This window comes from Quercus robur, chromosome 6 (genome assembly GCF_932294415.1).
Source record: "Quercus robur chromosome 6, dhQueRobu3.1, whole genome shotgun sequence".
NCBI lineage: Eukaryota > Viridiplantae > Streptophyta > Magnoliopsida > Fagales > Fagaceae > Quercus > Quercus robur.
This window is the reverse complement of record NC_065539.1, coordinates 1818771-1833895: the sequence shown is the minus strand read 5'-3', so window position 1 is coordinate 1833895 and position 15125 is coordinate 1818771. Positions and strand designations below refer to the sequence as shown.

At 35.9% G+C, this 15125-nt stretch overlaps 1 protein-coding gene across 1 annotated transcript; it reads left to right on the top strand.

Moving 5' to 3' along the window:
* Positions 1–9768: 9768 nt before the first annotated feature.
* LOC126690521 (protein ALTERED PHOSPHATE STARVATION RESPONSE 1-like) lies at positions 9769–14819 on the top strand. Its single transcript, XM_050385711.1, has 4 exons — positions 9769–11538; positions 12246–12469; positions 13482–13705; positions 13799–14819. Exons 1-4 carry the CDS (start codon positions 10638–10640, stop codon positions 14604–14606), a joined length of 2157 nt encoding a protein of 718 aa, XP_050241668.1. The 5' UTR covers positions 9769–10637; the 3' UTR covers positions 14607–14819.
* Positions 14820–15125: the final 306 nt, after the last annotated feature.

Here is a 15125-nt window from a genome sequence, read left to right as displayed (position 1 = left end):
CTCATAGTGGTGCTAACGGCGGCCATGGAGGTCAACCACCATTAGCAAGCCAAAATCATATAAAACCCACAACCAAAAAAAAAAAAAAAAAATTTTTTGAAACCCACGAAGCGTTGCCACCCACTCCACCACCACCACTATTAGAACCCACAACTTAGCACCACCACCATGCCCACAATCCACAACCACCACAAGCCACAACCCATAACCCCACCATAATCAAATCATTATCAAACCCACAACCCAAAAGCAAAAAAAGAAAAGGAAAAAAGAAAACCACCGCCGACCGAGACGGAGGCCAATATCGAGCTCCATTTTGGTCGAGATGGAGGTTGAGATCGAGCTCCATTCTCTCTAAACCACCGCCAGCCCTCTTCTTGGATCTGCTCCAAACTACTGAAGCGAAGGCTGAGATCAAGACGGATGCGAGAACGAAGGAAATCAGATGAACCCGAGCTCGTTCGTTCACCAAGGAACCCGAGATGAACGAAGGAAATCGGGCTATGTGGGTCGAGTCCTTTGCTTGCTTGTTCGTTCACCAATACATCTCCAATGACTGCATTGGCTCAGACGGTGCCATCGAACCTGAGCTCATTACCAGAAGCGCCTGTAATGAGTCAAGCAAAAGGAAAATTGCCTTCGAAGAAAGGGTTAAGTACTGGTGTGATTATGGCTGTTGTGATAGTTGGCCTGTTGTGAAATTGTTGATATTGTTATAGATTAAAAATAATTTCATTGAGTCATTTGATTGGTGTGTTGTTCCTCAACTTTGTTCTCATTGAAGTTCATGAGCAATGAAAAACCCTAGCTTTTTTATTCTTGTAATATTTGTTTTAGCCTAAAAATGTGTTTTTCTAACGGCAAACGGAGAGGTGGGTTACGGAAGGCTAACATAACTAACCTTAGGTGGGTAAAGTGTAAAGTTTTAAACTACGGATAGGCAAAATGAAAACGGGCCTAACCTCAGGTGGGTAAAGTGTAAAGTTTTAAACTACGGATAGGCAAAATGAAAACGGGCCTAACCTCAGGTGGGTTTACTGTAATTATCCCTAAAAATATTCTAACTAAAGTGCATGCTATTGACCAAAGATGACGTTTAAACATTTTTGCAAAAGGAAAACACAATAATATAAGTATGACAGAAATAAATCAATGACAAGAAAAATAATGTTAGTACTTAAACAATCATGATTAAAGGAAGGAAGAGGATTAGTTTGCCAAACTTGGCTCCTCAGCAGATTTAAGTCCAAGAAGGGAACCAATCTCCAATATAGGTAATTTCACAAGGAATTCTGCCATAGAAATTACCTACTTTGGAAAATGGACCTAAGTGGCTTAATCTCAGATTCTTAAACTCGCTAAAGAATAGGTTATTGAGAGGGAGAGAAGTGAGCAGCCTATTGGTGCATGCTTTATCACTCTTTACTCCCTACTCTCTTGTTTTCCTTTTTGTTTTTTCTTCTCTATTTTCTCTGTTTTTCAGAGTTTTCTCCTATTCTTCTTTGTTGTCGTTGTTCCTCCTCTTTACTGTGCACAGCTAAGGCCTTTTTATACTGCCTGTCGTGATAAGATTTACCATTTTACCCCTTAACTACTTTTGGCCAATTGAGGGTGTCCTTCCCGAATTGCCCATTGGTCTGCTGGCTACCCAGCTACCACCACTATCTTGTGCTGGCCACACCACACTTCATTCCTAGACAAAAGTAGTTTTTGTTTTGTTTTCTTGCTTCCCGTGGCATTCTCATCTGGATAAGGGTTGGGCTTCTTTCTTGTAAAGTTGTGATTTACAACTATGTTTTATGTTGGCTTTATTTCATGACAAAAAGTGTTGTAATTACATTAATTTTGTTCTTTGTATTTTGTGGGATTTTATTGTATTGGATTTAGTATTAAGTTAATGAGGAATCGAGCATGAAATGAAGATTAGTGCAGTTTTGTAACTAGCTAGCAAGAAGTTTGTGAGAAGAGTAATCCGCGAAAAGGCCACGTGAGAAGCACATGCTAGAAGTTGAAGAGTCAAATGCCTGGCTTCATTTCGCGAGGGCTTCATTTCGCGAGTGCTTCGCAAGACAGGCCATCTCGCGAGGTACCTGCGAAACTCTCTGCCTGGAGGATTTTAAGTGTGACTTTCTTACCCTTCACTCATACTATATATACCCTCATTATCCATAAAAGTAAAGGAGACTATTTAGAGAGAAAAACCCTAGATAGGTTTTCTACATCACAACACACCCACCCCTTAGAGGGAGAGCTACTCATCCTTAGTGAGAAATCATTGTAACCTCTTCTCCTTCCCTTCCCCATTATCATACCTTGAGATGAGATTTGTACCCAAACATAACTCACACCTATTCAGAGTATAAAGTGTATTTTGGAACTTGGGAAGTTTTAGGAATTTGCCAAAAAAAGCCGGTGAGGCTTGACGAATGCAATCAGGCGTATTGCGGGATTCGAAAAGTTAGAGAAGACATGACTCCGAGAAGTCCATTAGTAGCGGGAGCTTAGAGGGCTCAAGTACATGGGGTAGATCAGGCTTGGAGGGTCTTTTGTTATTCGTGTACTTCAACTTTATTCTCTAGTGGATTGATTTCGACTTGGAGGGTCACGAAAAGGTTTTTCGCTGAGTTCTTCGATTTTCTCTTCGATAACACGTCTCAGTATTATCTTGTGTTTGCATCTCTCTTTCCTACTCTTTAAGCTTTATTTTTATCGTTGATAATGGATGAATATGGCTTAGGGTAGTGTTATCAGTTCTTTGTGCTTATTTACTCTTATTACACACTTAGTCTAAATTGGAGTAAAAGCAATCTAGCAGTAATTTTTAATTGGGGGCTTGAATAAGCTCTTGTGTTTTAACACAAATACTAGCTTTCATCTCTTTTGGGTGGTATGTCATCCCAGCAAGACATTTCCCTAAAAGAGCTTGAGCGGGAACCCTAGAATAAGCTTCTTTCTTTTCCCCACAGCCAGACCATACCCTCTCTTACCTCTGACTCATGGCCCACCGCCCCTGTATTGGTTGGGTACATGTGGGTGGTGCTTGAGCCTTGTGCGTGTTCCACTCCCATATGAGTCCATGGCTTGTCTAGTGTTCACGCGTTTGCCATTGCCTGTGGGTTTGTCTGGTCTTGCTGCGCGTTTTGCTGTTAGTTTAACTCTTTGTGGCGTGGATGAGTCATTGAGTCTTCATTCCTTGTATCTTGTTCCTTCTTTGGGTTGGATATTGCTCGGGTATGGATCTTTTCTTCTTTAATTTAGTCCTTGTCTCCTTTTACTTCCAATTCGTGGGCCAACTAGTATTCCTACCACGCCACTGCATCATTTCTACCATGATAGCATTTAACTTGTGTTTACTGGGCCTTCTTTGGGCCTGCCATGCCAGTTCCATGTATTACTTTTCCCCTTAGTTTATGTTGCCCAGTACTCCTGTTGGGTCAATTCCCATATCATTTTAGGCATTCTTAGCCCATTTTATTTCTTTGGACATCCTCGGCCCGTTTCATTCCTTGGGGCATCCTTGGCCCATCTCATTCTTTCTTGCTTCTTTCATTCCCATGGGTTTTTGCTAAATCTTTTGGGCTTCCCCGGCCCAATTACCATATCCTTTACTTGGGTTTATTGGCCTTTGAACCAATCTCATTTACTAATTCCTTCCTTTGGGCTTCTTTGACTCGTCTTTGCTTGCTTTCCACTTCTTATGGTTCTCATGAGCTTATTACTTCCTTATATGGGCCTTCTTTGGGGCCCTTTTACTATTATATGGGCCTGTGTACCATTATTCCTGCCATTCGGGTTTAATGGTTTTTCTTACTTTGCTAATTCTTCTTTCTTCACCCCTTTTATATTGTTGGGTTTCTTCTTATCATTGGGCCCTTTTGCCAAAATGGGCATCAACAAAGGCTAGCTAGCCAGAGAATGATTTGAGGAATGAAAAATGATTTTCCAACCTAAATAAGTTATTATTTAAGGTTGGCATTCAGCCCAATTTAATTTGCATTGTCATGAAATAATTCATAAAGCACGTGCATGACTTTGTGATAAAAGGGATTACATGTTACAAGCATCATTTATCATTATTGTTGTCAATCATGTATAATGCTATCATAAGATTCAGCACATTCATTATGTTAGATTCCTTTATAGAAGGCATATTTTTGGACTATGGTATTTCTATAAATAATAAGAATAGTGTGGAGATTACAACAAGTTTCTTTGTTATCTCTATAATTGTAAGTATTCCATAGTTTGGAAGTTATGGCTCACAATAAAAATAATTAGGCCAAATTTCAAATTGTAGCCTCTAACTTTGACCTATTTTCAATTTAATTTTTTTAGTCCCTTAACTTTAATTTGTTTTCAATTTAGTCATTCGTCTAGTTTTGTCCAATCTTGCCAATAATTTTTTTAGAGAAACTATATTGGAAACAAATAGAAGTTAAAAGGACTAAAACAAAAACAAAAACAAAGAAAAAAACAAAAAACATTAAATGACTGAATTGCAAAAACGTCGAAATTAGAGGATGTAATTTGTATATCAGCCAAAACATAATATTGGTAAATTGCTTGTTGTTGCAAAAATTTGAGATTGGCAAGTCAATTATCTAAGGTCTGAGACACCTTTAATTTGGATCCTAAAATTATTTTATATTTTTTTTGGGAGAGTTTTAACTCATGGCGTCCACTCCTAATGATAGTTCTTTTATCATCAGACTAAGACACCAATAAGTTTTTGGCATAAGCAGAGATTGAATTTCAAATCTCTTATTCAACTATTAGAGATTTTATCAGTTAAATTAACTGGAACCCAAATTTTATACTTAAGAAACAATTCTTATGCCTTGTTGATCTAAGTGACAAAAGTAGGGAGAAGACAAATGATAGTCACGTGCCTTTGGCACTTATGCCGGCTTGTTTGATGAAATAAGCCTTTGGTTGGATTGGTGTTTAAGATAGATCCTTCTAACATTGTTGATGAACCAATATGATTGGGCCATTATGATCTTTGCTTTGAAGATGACTAGAAATCCTGGTTACAGATAATGGTCAACGTTTAAAATTAAGAAACGCAAGGATGAAATATTTATCCAAAACGGGGGAATAAATGAAAGGGAAATGGCATTCATTACAAGGATAAGACCCTAAAAATGTCTTTAGATCAATGCCATCTATACTTTATACACTTAAACAAATACAGCAAAACTTAAAAAATAAAAAATAACAAAGCTGATATCCAGACTAAACCATTGAAATCAACTGTTGGAGACATGCATGGTTTATGCCAGATGAGCTAAAAATGACCTAGAGCAAAATCTAACCAGTCATTAAGCTAAATGATAATAAAATATCATTTGGCAATTGGACCATACAACTTACATGAGATTGAGATGAGAGATAGTAGTAAAAACAATTCTAGAGACATGCCAAATCACATACCTAATTTGAATTTTATAACTTATTGATTTGTGCAATTGTGAATAATTGATATTTTTTGCCCGCTAATAATTTGTGTGACCCATCATTTTTTATGATTACTCACAATTACACAAGTCAATAAATTATGAAATTGGGCTTGCGATTGGGTGTCTTTAGGTTGGTTTTAGAGAGTGCATCCACAAAAAGAGAAAAAATAAACCTAGCAAGGAGACCAGAGCTGTAGACTTGAGAGTCCAAACATCTATAGTATTGTTGGTAGTAGTAATGTGAACATAAAGATTGGGGAAAATAAAAGACTACAACTTTTTGTGCCACAATTTTGAGACAATTCTAATGTTTGTGTTCTTTTTGAGTATGAAATGAATGCATTACAAAAGCTAAGGAAGCGAAACAAGGCGAGAACTAGTTACCGCTGAATTATTTAGTACACAAAACCCCAAAACAGCAGCCAAGGAAGAGGAAAACATAACAAAATCAGGATCTTGGGACCTTCCCTGGCCGGCAAGGGCATTTGTAGTCCTATTCACCTCCCTAAAAGCATGCTTAACCATATCATAAGTAATCCTCCATAAATAGAGACATGCACTTATCCTCCAAGGGCAAAATGTATATATGAATGTTAACAGAACAATTCAGGAAAGAGACCACAGCCAAAGAATCAAGCTCACCAAAGGCATAACTCTAATGAGACAAAGTGAAATTGATAAAAAAAAAAAAAAAAAATAGTGAATTTATTAAAAGTAATAAATAAACACTCAAGTTTGCTTTAAAATATAAAAAATAAATAATCGCTTACAATTTATCACGTGAATACAATTTAGCGCGCCTGTGCAAAAAAAAAAAATTCCAAATTGTAGATAAAATTTAGGGCAGGACAGAGTGAGGGAACGTTGGGTAGCTGGGCTGTCTTTTTCCGCTTCCCGGCGCATAGAAGTCTACCCCATTGGTCATGAGAAAGGGTGAGAGGCTCCACTTCTTTATAAATTGTCATTTCCCTTATCACTTTTTAGGGGCACGATTCTCCATACCTACGAGCTAAACCTGAAAAAGAGATAAGAGAGATTCTCCATTATTCTGATTTCTGACTTACCAAACTCGTCTTTGGCATCTTTCTTTGCTAATCTTGACTTTCATCATATTATTATTATTATTGACTTAAGACTTGCACATTTCTTTTCCTATTGTAGTCTGTAGAGCTAAAATATGGCATAAATTTCTTTAAAATTTTAATCATTTGTTGATAAATAATAATCTAGAATTTATTGCAAAATTTTAATAATTCTATGGTAGAATTACCAAGCCATAGTCTGTCAAGTACTCAGAATTCAGAATATTTATAGTGTTGGTTTCATGATATTTCAATGACTAAAATAAGGCATTTATAGTATCGTGCAGTGAGAATACGTGTTTAGGCTATACTGTTTCAGCAGGTGGTAAGAATTTATCATTGCTGTCGCAGTAAAAATTATTTACTTATCTTTATTTCTTTTTCTTTTTTTAAATTTTTAAATTTTCACATTACAGCTTACAAGCAAAGCCAAGAAATATGACAGGACGACTAAAGACCCAAAAAGAAAAAGAAGTAAAAAAAAAAAAAAAAAAGTTGTCCTCGTGACCACAGTTCGAGTGTCTAGGTTTTAGCAGGTTTTTTTTTTTTTTTTTTAATTTATATATATATTTTGCTGTGTAGTCTTGACTTTAGCAGTTAATAGACAATTGAGGGTCCAAATCTTTGTCCACACGTCTGGACTTAGCTATGGTACTCCACAAGAAGAGGAGTAATTCTGCAGAGATATACAAAAATTTTCTTAACATTTTCTCTAGTAAGTAAGTGCAAGTCTCTGCAGGTTTACATTTTGAGAGGAAAAGTGTCAAATCCACACCCATTTTTATGATAAGTTATGGTTAAAGTATATTACTTTCACATCTTGCAGAACATGAATTTTATTTGTATTAATTACAATTATATAATATTTTTAAAATTATGAGAAAAATATATATAAAAGTTTATCGTGTGACCAAACTATAGTATTAAAATTAAGATTGATATTAACAGGCACTTTATAGTATCCATTATAAAGTTGTTTTAGGTCAAATCATTTTGTTTTATGTCAGATTTTTAATTAACTTTATAAGATGTAGAGTCGATAAAATTAAATTATTAAATTTAACTTATCACTTAGTAATATTTTAAGTCACCTTATTAATTTATACTAATTTTTTATTGCATGAACTCCACAATAAATCATCCTTAACTCTTGGATGAACATAAATGCCATTAACATTTACTTAAAATTAAAACCAATAATGCGCTCTCTCTTTTGCAGTTTAGTGAAATCTTTTTCTCTGAATAAAAATTTGCAATTCATAAAATAAATAAAAAAGTGTTAGCAATCAAAATCAACTTTTTCCTAGTAATAATTGAGTAATCGTAGAATGATTGTGAAATTAAAGGGTAGTGAAGGAGAAAGTAAGATATGTTTTGGTAATACCAATTTAGTATTTGTTTTGGTATTTTTTATTTAATAAATGATTGACATTAATTTCAAAAAATCACATTAAATTATTTCAATAAATTAATTATAATATTTTATATTATCAAGAAGATAAATTAATTATTTATTAAAATAATCTGATGTAATTTTTTAAAACAAATATCACTCATTTATTAGATAAAAAGTATCAAAATAAATACTGAGATGGTATTATCTATGAGTGCTTACTGTACATCTGCTGTGTGATGTACACAATGAGCTCACTAGATTCTCATCTGATTCTGATGGCACCAACTACAAAAAAATCTTTTGCCAAGGTTAAGGTTATACAAATGCCAATATTGTAAATTTGTAATACATGCTGTCTTGTGGCAAAAAAACACAAGGGCAATTATGACTTTGGGCAGACCTAAGCCCCACTAAATCCCCTGTTTTACTGTTTCCTTCTTTATTACTGACAAACCAAGCCAGCAATGATCAACCTCAAATTCCATTTATGTTTCCACGTTAACTTTTTTTTCTTCTTCTTTTTATCCTTTATAAGGTTCACTAGTCTCACACTCTTACTTCAGCGCGTGGTAGCACCCTCATAATCTGAATTGACATTTTTTTTTGGCTTTTTTTTCCATCGAAGATATCCGAATCTCTTCGAGTTTGAGTATTATTCATCCGTGTGTGTAATCATTGTCCTACATGCACTATGTAATTATAATGAAGTAGCTCTGAGAAGAGTCTCATGAATCTTGTGAGAGGTTAAGAGACTACTAGGCTACATGAAGTGACACTTGTTTATCATGCATTGTAATGACAGATATTTTCTTGACATTAAAATTATTCTACTTTAAAAAATCATCTCATGTTAAAAGCCTTGTAACTAAGTGTCATAACTTATTCTCCTTTATTAGGAGAATCAAAATTCGAATATCTCATTTTTCATTATTGTAACTATTAAATTATAAAAAATAAAAAGTCTACTTATTTCTTAAAGTTACTTTTGTTCCACTCGCAAGTAAATATGATAATAGTAAATAGATTGGCCAAACGCACGTTTGACTAATTTATGAATATTTAAACTTTAATTTCTCTATATAAGAAAAAACATAAATCTCCTAAAAAAGAGAGAGAAATGTATGACACTTCTGATAAAGAAAATGTTTATTAATTACACATTTTCGTCTTCAACTTTTGTCTCATGTTTCTAATTGGTTCTCAACCTTTCAAATGTTTTAAATTAGTCATTAACTTTTTAAATGTGCCTTAAAAAGGTTCTCCTCAACTGTTGTGAATTGGTGAATGAAAAGGCATAATCCTGGAAAATGGAAACATTAAAAACCAAGTATTAATGCTGATGCGAAGCCCAAGTGATGATAGTTTTTGTATATATATATATATATATATATTTTTAATAAAAAAAAGTCATCAGTTGTTGTGACTTGTAAGAAGATGAATACGTTAAGGACATTTTTGACACCAACATTGAGTTAACAAAAAAGAACATAACAACCATCATCAACTAGCACTAGAGTTCTAGATTAGCATTTGTGTTTGATTTTGGTAATTATTTGCCAAGTCATTTTTATCGACCAGTAAACGATGGAGACCTATTTGACATACATTTAAGAAGTTAAGAACTAAACCAAAATATTTGAAAGAATAGAGATCATTTTCAAAATATGTGACAAAATTAAAGACCAAATATGTAATTAAATCCTAGAAAAACATAAACCTTAGCACACACGTTGCATAGATCAAAGAGGAATTTGATTTCATGGTACACTTCACTAGTGTTTCGACGCTCCAACACCGCGTGAAGCAATTCATTCCAGAGATACCATATTTGCAGTAAACAGTGAATCTGGGCCCAAACATTCTCTCCCTCTCTTGCTTTGAGCCTGAGAGTGAGTGATAGAGAGAGAGAGGCTTTTTTATTTTGACTCCTCAGTCATCACCTACCTATTTCTTCTAGGCTATCTGACACCAGACTCACCACCACCAAAATCTCTGCTAAAATCTAGCAAAATATGTTTGCCTAGGCCTCTCCATGTTTCAAGACTTTTGGGTCCATGGAGCACTGAGTCACTGACCAATCCTCTTTTTCATATTGCAAAAGAAATGTTGAGCTAGTCTCTGATAAAATCCTGTTGCAAAAGAAATGTTGAGTACTAAAAAAGCAATTGGTTTGAGTGTATGACTGGCCTTGAAGCTTTTTTTTAAGAACCAATATTTACACCTAATTAGTTTTTGTCTCATCTCTGACAAACCCATCTGTCTTCTATGATGTCTTTCTCATCTCACCAAAGGCATATAGCTATACTTCAATCAGTTAACAACATAATGTGATTCTCTACAACTTTCCCAAAACCACCTTTCTGCAATTCTGCCACATTAACTCACACTCGAAACCTCCATATTTTGGCAGAACCCACCCTTTGTTTCAGAAACAACAAAAAAAAAAACCAAACCACTTGCTCTTAATTTGTGCCAAAAGAGTTAAACACATTATTGGGTACTCTAGAGTCTTGCCAAAACATAAACTTTCTGCCACAACACACAAAACCTTCATCTTTTCTTTTGGCAGAACCTGCCTTTGTTTCATAAACAACAAAAAACTAATAAACCGCTAGCTGTTTGTGCCAAAAGAGTTATACACATTATTGGGCACTCAAAACTCTTACCAAAACACAAAACTTCTTGAGTTTTTAGATAGAGATGGGTTGTGTTGTGTCTAGGAAAGATGAAGAAGACGATGTTGTGTCTATCTGTAAAGACAGAAAACGCCTCATAAAATTGGCGGTGGAGAGGAGGTATGCTCTTGCAGATGCACAGTGCAAGTATAATCACTCGCTTTGTGCTGTATCAGCAGCTATAAGGCTGTTTGTTGCTCGGCATTCAGGTTCATCTTCTTCATTTCTCATCACTTTTCCTTCTTCTTCTGAGACTACTGAGACCCTTATCTCCAACCCCATGTTCCTTCAACAAAGACCATCTGAACCCACCCATGAAACCATTTCATGTCCCACCTCAGATTCTACAGCTTTTTTGGACTCTACTATTAAGATAGTAAGTGAAAAACAAGACCAAGAAGATATTGGTGACAATGAGGTTGAGGATGAAGAAGAAGAAGACGGAGATGTGGTTTGTGAGCATTTTTTCGATGAGGTGGCTCAGCCAGTGGCAGGTGTACACAAAGATTCTGGTTGGGATTTCTTCAGTCTGTTTGATGGAGTGAGAACACAAGTGGAGAATGAGTTTAGTTCTGAGGAGGATCTGAGGGTGGTGAGAGAGGAAGAAGGGATTCCAGAGTTGGAAGAGGATGGAGAAAGAGGAATGATGAGTGAGAGAAAGGTTGAGGATTTGAATAATGATGAAGTAGATCATGAGGAGGGTGGTGAGGTTGAGTCTGTGACAGAAGGGGACGATGTTAATGTGAGCCAAGAGGAGCACAAAAGTTTTAGAGTGATTGATACACCCACTGATGGGAGGGAATTGTTGGAGGCATTGAAGGATGTTGAAGACCATTTTATCAGAGCTTATGATTCTGGTTTGGAAGTTTCTAGGATGCTGGAGACCAATAGAGTTCCAGTGCTGTCTGGTTTGGAGGAAATAAAAGGTTGGTTCTTTTCTCTCCTCCTTTTTTTTTCTTTTTTTTTTAAATTTCCTCTCAATGTTATAATTTATAATTTCTTGTGATTCGTACATGCTTGCCGTAGTTCTATGTGTGCATATATATGGTTAAATTAGAGGAAATTAGTTACGTTTGCTTCCATGGAATGCAAATTGAGGAATAAAATGTCTTGGTGCCTGATTTTGATGCACAGGGTTATGTGTCATTGGCGGTTGTAAGATGTGACATTGTAGGCTATTTTATTTTTTATTGAAGAAATTGTGTAATGTGGGAAGTAGATTAAGTATATTCTGCCAATTTCAAAGAATCATCCCAAAGGAGTAGGAACTCACTTTCCAGTTTCCATCTTGTAGGAATGCATACAAAGAATGTATGCCCTTGTGGTGACAGATATAATTGAAGTCATCAAATTCCATTTCCTTGAATTGAATTTCCAAAAACCAAACCATTCTTTGACCTGAAAATTTGAACTGTCTTTCCCTACTTATCAAAAAAATGAAAATTTGAACTGTCTTTCTTAAACATTTTTTTTTTCTTAATGCCATTTGTCATGGTGTTCCATACAGATTTTGCCTTTTTATTATTAAATTACTGACAATCATTATCTTTGTCATGTGTTGGACATTGCTCATTCACCAACTTTCATCGTATCTTAGTTACTTCATCTATTCATCCATGAAATTTGGGTGCAGAGAGCTCAACTAAGCTCATTCGGTCAATTACATTGAATCGATCCACCTCATCTCGGTCTTCCTCATGTAAAAGTCTCCTCTCATGTAGCTCCAAAAGTTCTTCAACATGGACAGAATTAAAGAGTGATTTATTTGATGACTATGGAGGAATGGAATCTGGAAGCCATTCGCTAACACTAGAAAGGTTATATGCTTGGGAGAAGAAACTCTACGAGGAGGTGAAGGTAAATCTCATTCATACGCTTTCTTATGATTTCCTCCCAGTTTCTTATTGCTTTGTTAGTCTCTTTTACCACTTGTTTGCAGTATTTTCATTCTCTGCTAAAAAAAAGAGAGACATGGGACACTCTTTGTACCATCATTATATAGATATGGGTGATTAAAATAGATAGCCAGTCATTAGGGAACCTTTTATCTGTTTTCTTGTTTTCTGTTACCTATCTACTGTCTTCTTTAATGAACCACTCTTCTTTTATTATTTTTTGTTATTTTTCCTTTTTTTAGGCTTGGTAATTTACTCTTGAACCTCCCACTGGTTCTAACTAGCCTAAAGGTCATTGGCTAACGACACTGTCAATCTCTGCTTCTTATGCCTTCAATTTGTTTTTGAACATTATTCGAAGGCAAACCTTTCTTTTCTCTTTTGCGTGTGTTACTTTTTCCAGTTAAAGTATTTATATGCTGTAGCAATGGACAAACTGAATCCAAATATGACTTGGAAATTTAGGTCAAACAACTTGTTTAAGACTAGAAAATCTTTGTTTCTGAAGGGAAAAAACAAATGAGGCAGATTTATGGTGTCATGAATGTGACCCTTGGGAGTAAAAACATGTTTGTTTGATTGGCTGAAACAGAGTTTTGAAAGCAGGGGAGGTCAGCTGTCAATTCTGCAAAGCTTTCAACTAGGTTTTTTGAAGAAAAACTAATTACTGAAGTTCCATTAAAGAATGGGAACAGCCATTTTCTTTCATCTGGGATGCAGATTTTGCAACCAGAAAGCTATCAATTTTTTCCTGCTGCACTTTGCCTGTGTCTGTGCTTAGTGTCATATTTTGTTCAAAGCTAGTCCCAAGCCCAAAAAAGGGAGAAGGGGTCCGGTAGGATGACAGCGTGCGTAAAATTTAGTCACTCCATTATAAATGGATCCACGACAGCTACTTTTTGTAGACACTTAGTAATGACTAAACATTGTTTCATTACCTACTTTCTTGAACATGTTTTAAATCAAATTATCAGGCTGGAGATGAGAACAAGAAAATTTATGAGCGAAAATGCTCTAATTTGAGGAACCAGAATGCCAGAGAAGATGGAATCTGCTCTGGGGACAAGACAAGAGTTGAAGTAAAAGACTTGCATGCAAGGATCTTGGTTGCAATACGAAGTGCAGAATCAATCTCCCAAAGAATCGAAAAACTGAGAGACGAAGAGTTGCAGCCACAACTTTTAGAGCTAATAAATGGGTAAGAAAGTTGATGACAGAAATTTGTAGGTTAGATTAAAGAAGCTTGAAATTTCAAATTTTGTGATAACCTCCAATTCCGCCACTTCTGCAGCCTAATGCAACACTGGAAGATAATGGTGGAATCATATGAAACTCAAAACCGAATCATGTGTGAGGTTAAATCTTTCAACTGTCCTGCCTATGGAAAATTTTGCAATGACTCTCACCGTCTTGCGACCCTTCAGCTCGAAGCAGAAGTTCAAAATTGGCGCACTTGCTTTACTGCATATGTTTCTGCTCAGAAGGCATATATTGAAGCTCTTGATGGTTGGCTATCCAAGTTCATTGCCCCTGAAGAGGAATTATACTCCAGAGGCAGGTCTTCAATCCCACGGCCTATTTTCAGTGGGCCACCGTTGCTTGTAATCTGTCGTAATTGGTTAGCTTTCCTGGAGAAGTTGCCAGAAAAAGCAGTGACTCATACCATGAAAAGCTTTGAGAAGGATATTCGAGCTTTGTGGGTTCAACAAGGAGAGGAACAGCACCAGAAAAGGAAGGTTGATGGACTTGCCAGCGAACTTGACAGGAAGGTCCTGGCATTCCAGCGGGCAGAGAGCAGAATTCTTGAATCAAAGCTTCATGAGCATGAATCACAGGCAAATGTACGTAGTCGGATTGAATACTTGACAGAGAAGAAAGCCATGTTGGATATGTTTAGGAAGAGGCTAGACATGGAGAAAGAAAAGCACCATAATAGCTTGCAAGTTACGCAGCATGTCACTGTAAATGGATTTCCAACTGGATTTTCTTCTGTTTTTGAGTCCTTGCTTGGGTTTTCAAAGGCTTCTGAGAAAATGTATGCTGATCTTTTGGCATTCGGCAAAAATGCAAAGGTCTTAGATGAAGAGGTGAGCAAATAACTTAGTATACAACGAAGAGGAATGGACTTTGAGCACTGGAGTTAAAGTCAACAGTGTGTAAAGAAAGCTGGAAAATGGTTTCGAGGATGTTAGTATTGTTAATTGTCAAAATGTATGTTTGGTTAGGCTCTGGAGATGCAAGAATGAGTTAGTACCATTTTCTCCAAAAATAGTAAATTCACAACTAATAATGGCAACTTCTATTATCTTGTATATTTGTCGCAAACTTGTACAAATTAAATTCACCCTTTCCTAAAAACTAAATTTACTGCTCCCATGCACCAATATTGTAATAGCAAAAGAGGTAAGCCTCTCAATTCCCAACCCTTTCTTAAAACATAAGAGCAATTCACATCAATTGTCTCATAACTATTTGATAAACGGCAATGTGCTTCTCTAACACTCAAAACACATAAGCTAAGGAATTCGATTGGCATAGGTGCTATTGAGGCTGATCATACACTCAAGTTTTTCCTGTGTTGAGAGAGATAGCTTAAACCATGACAAACTCAATTGAGG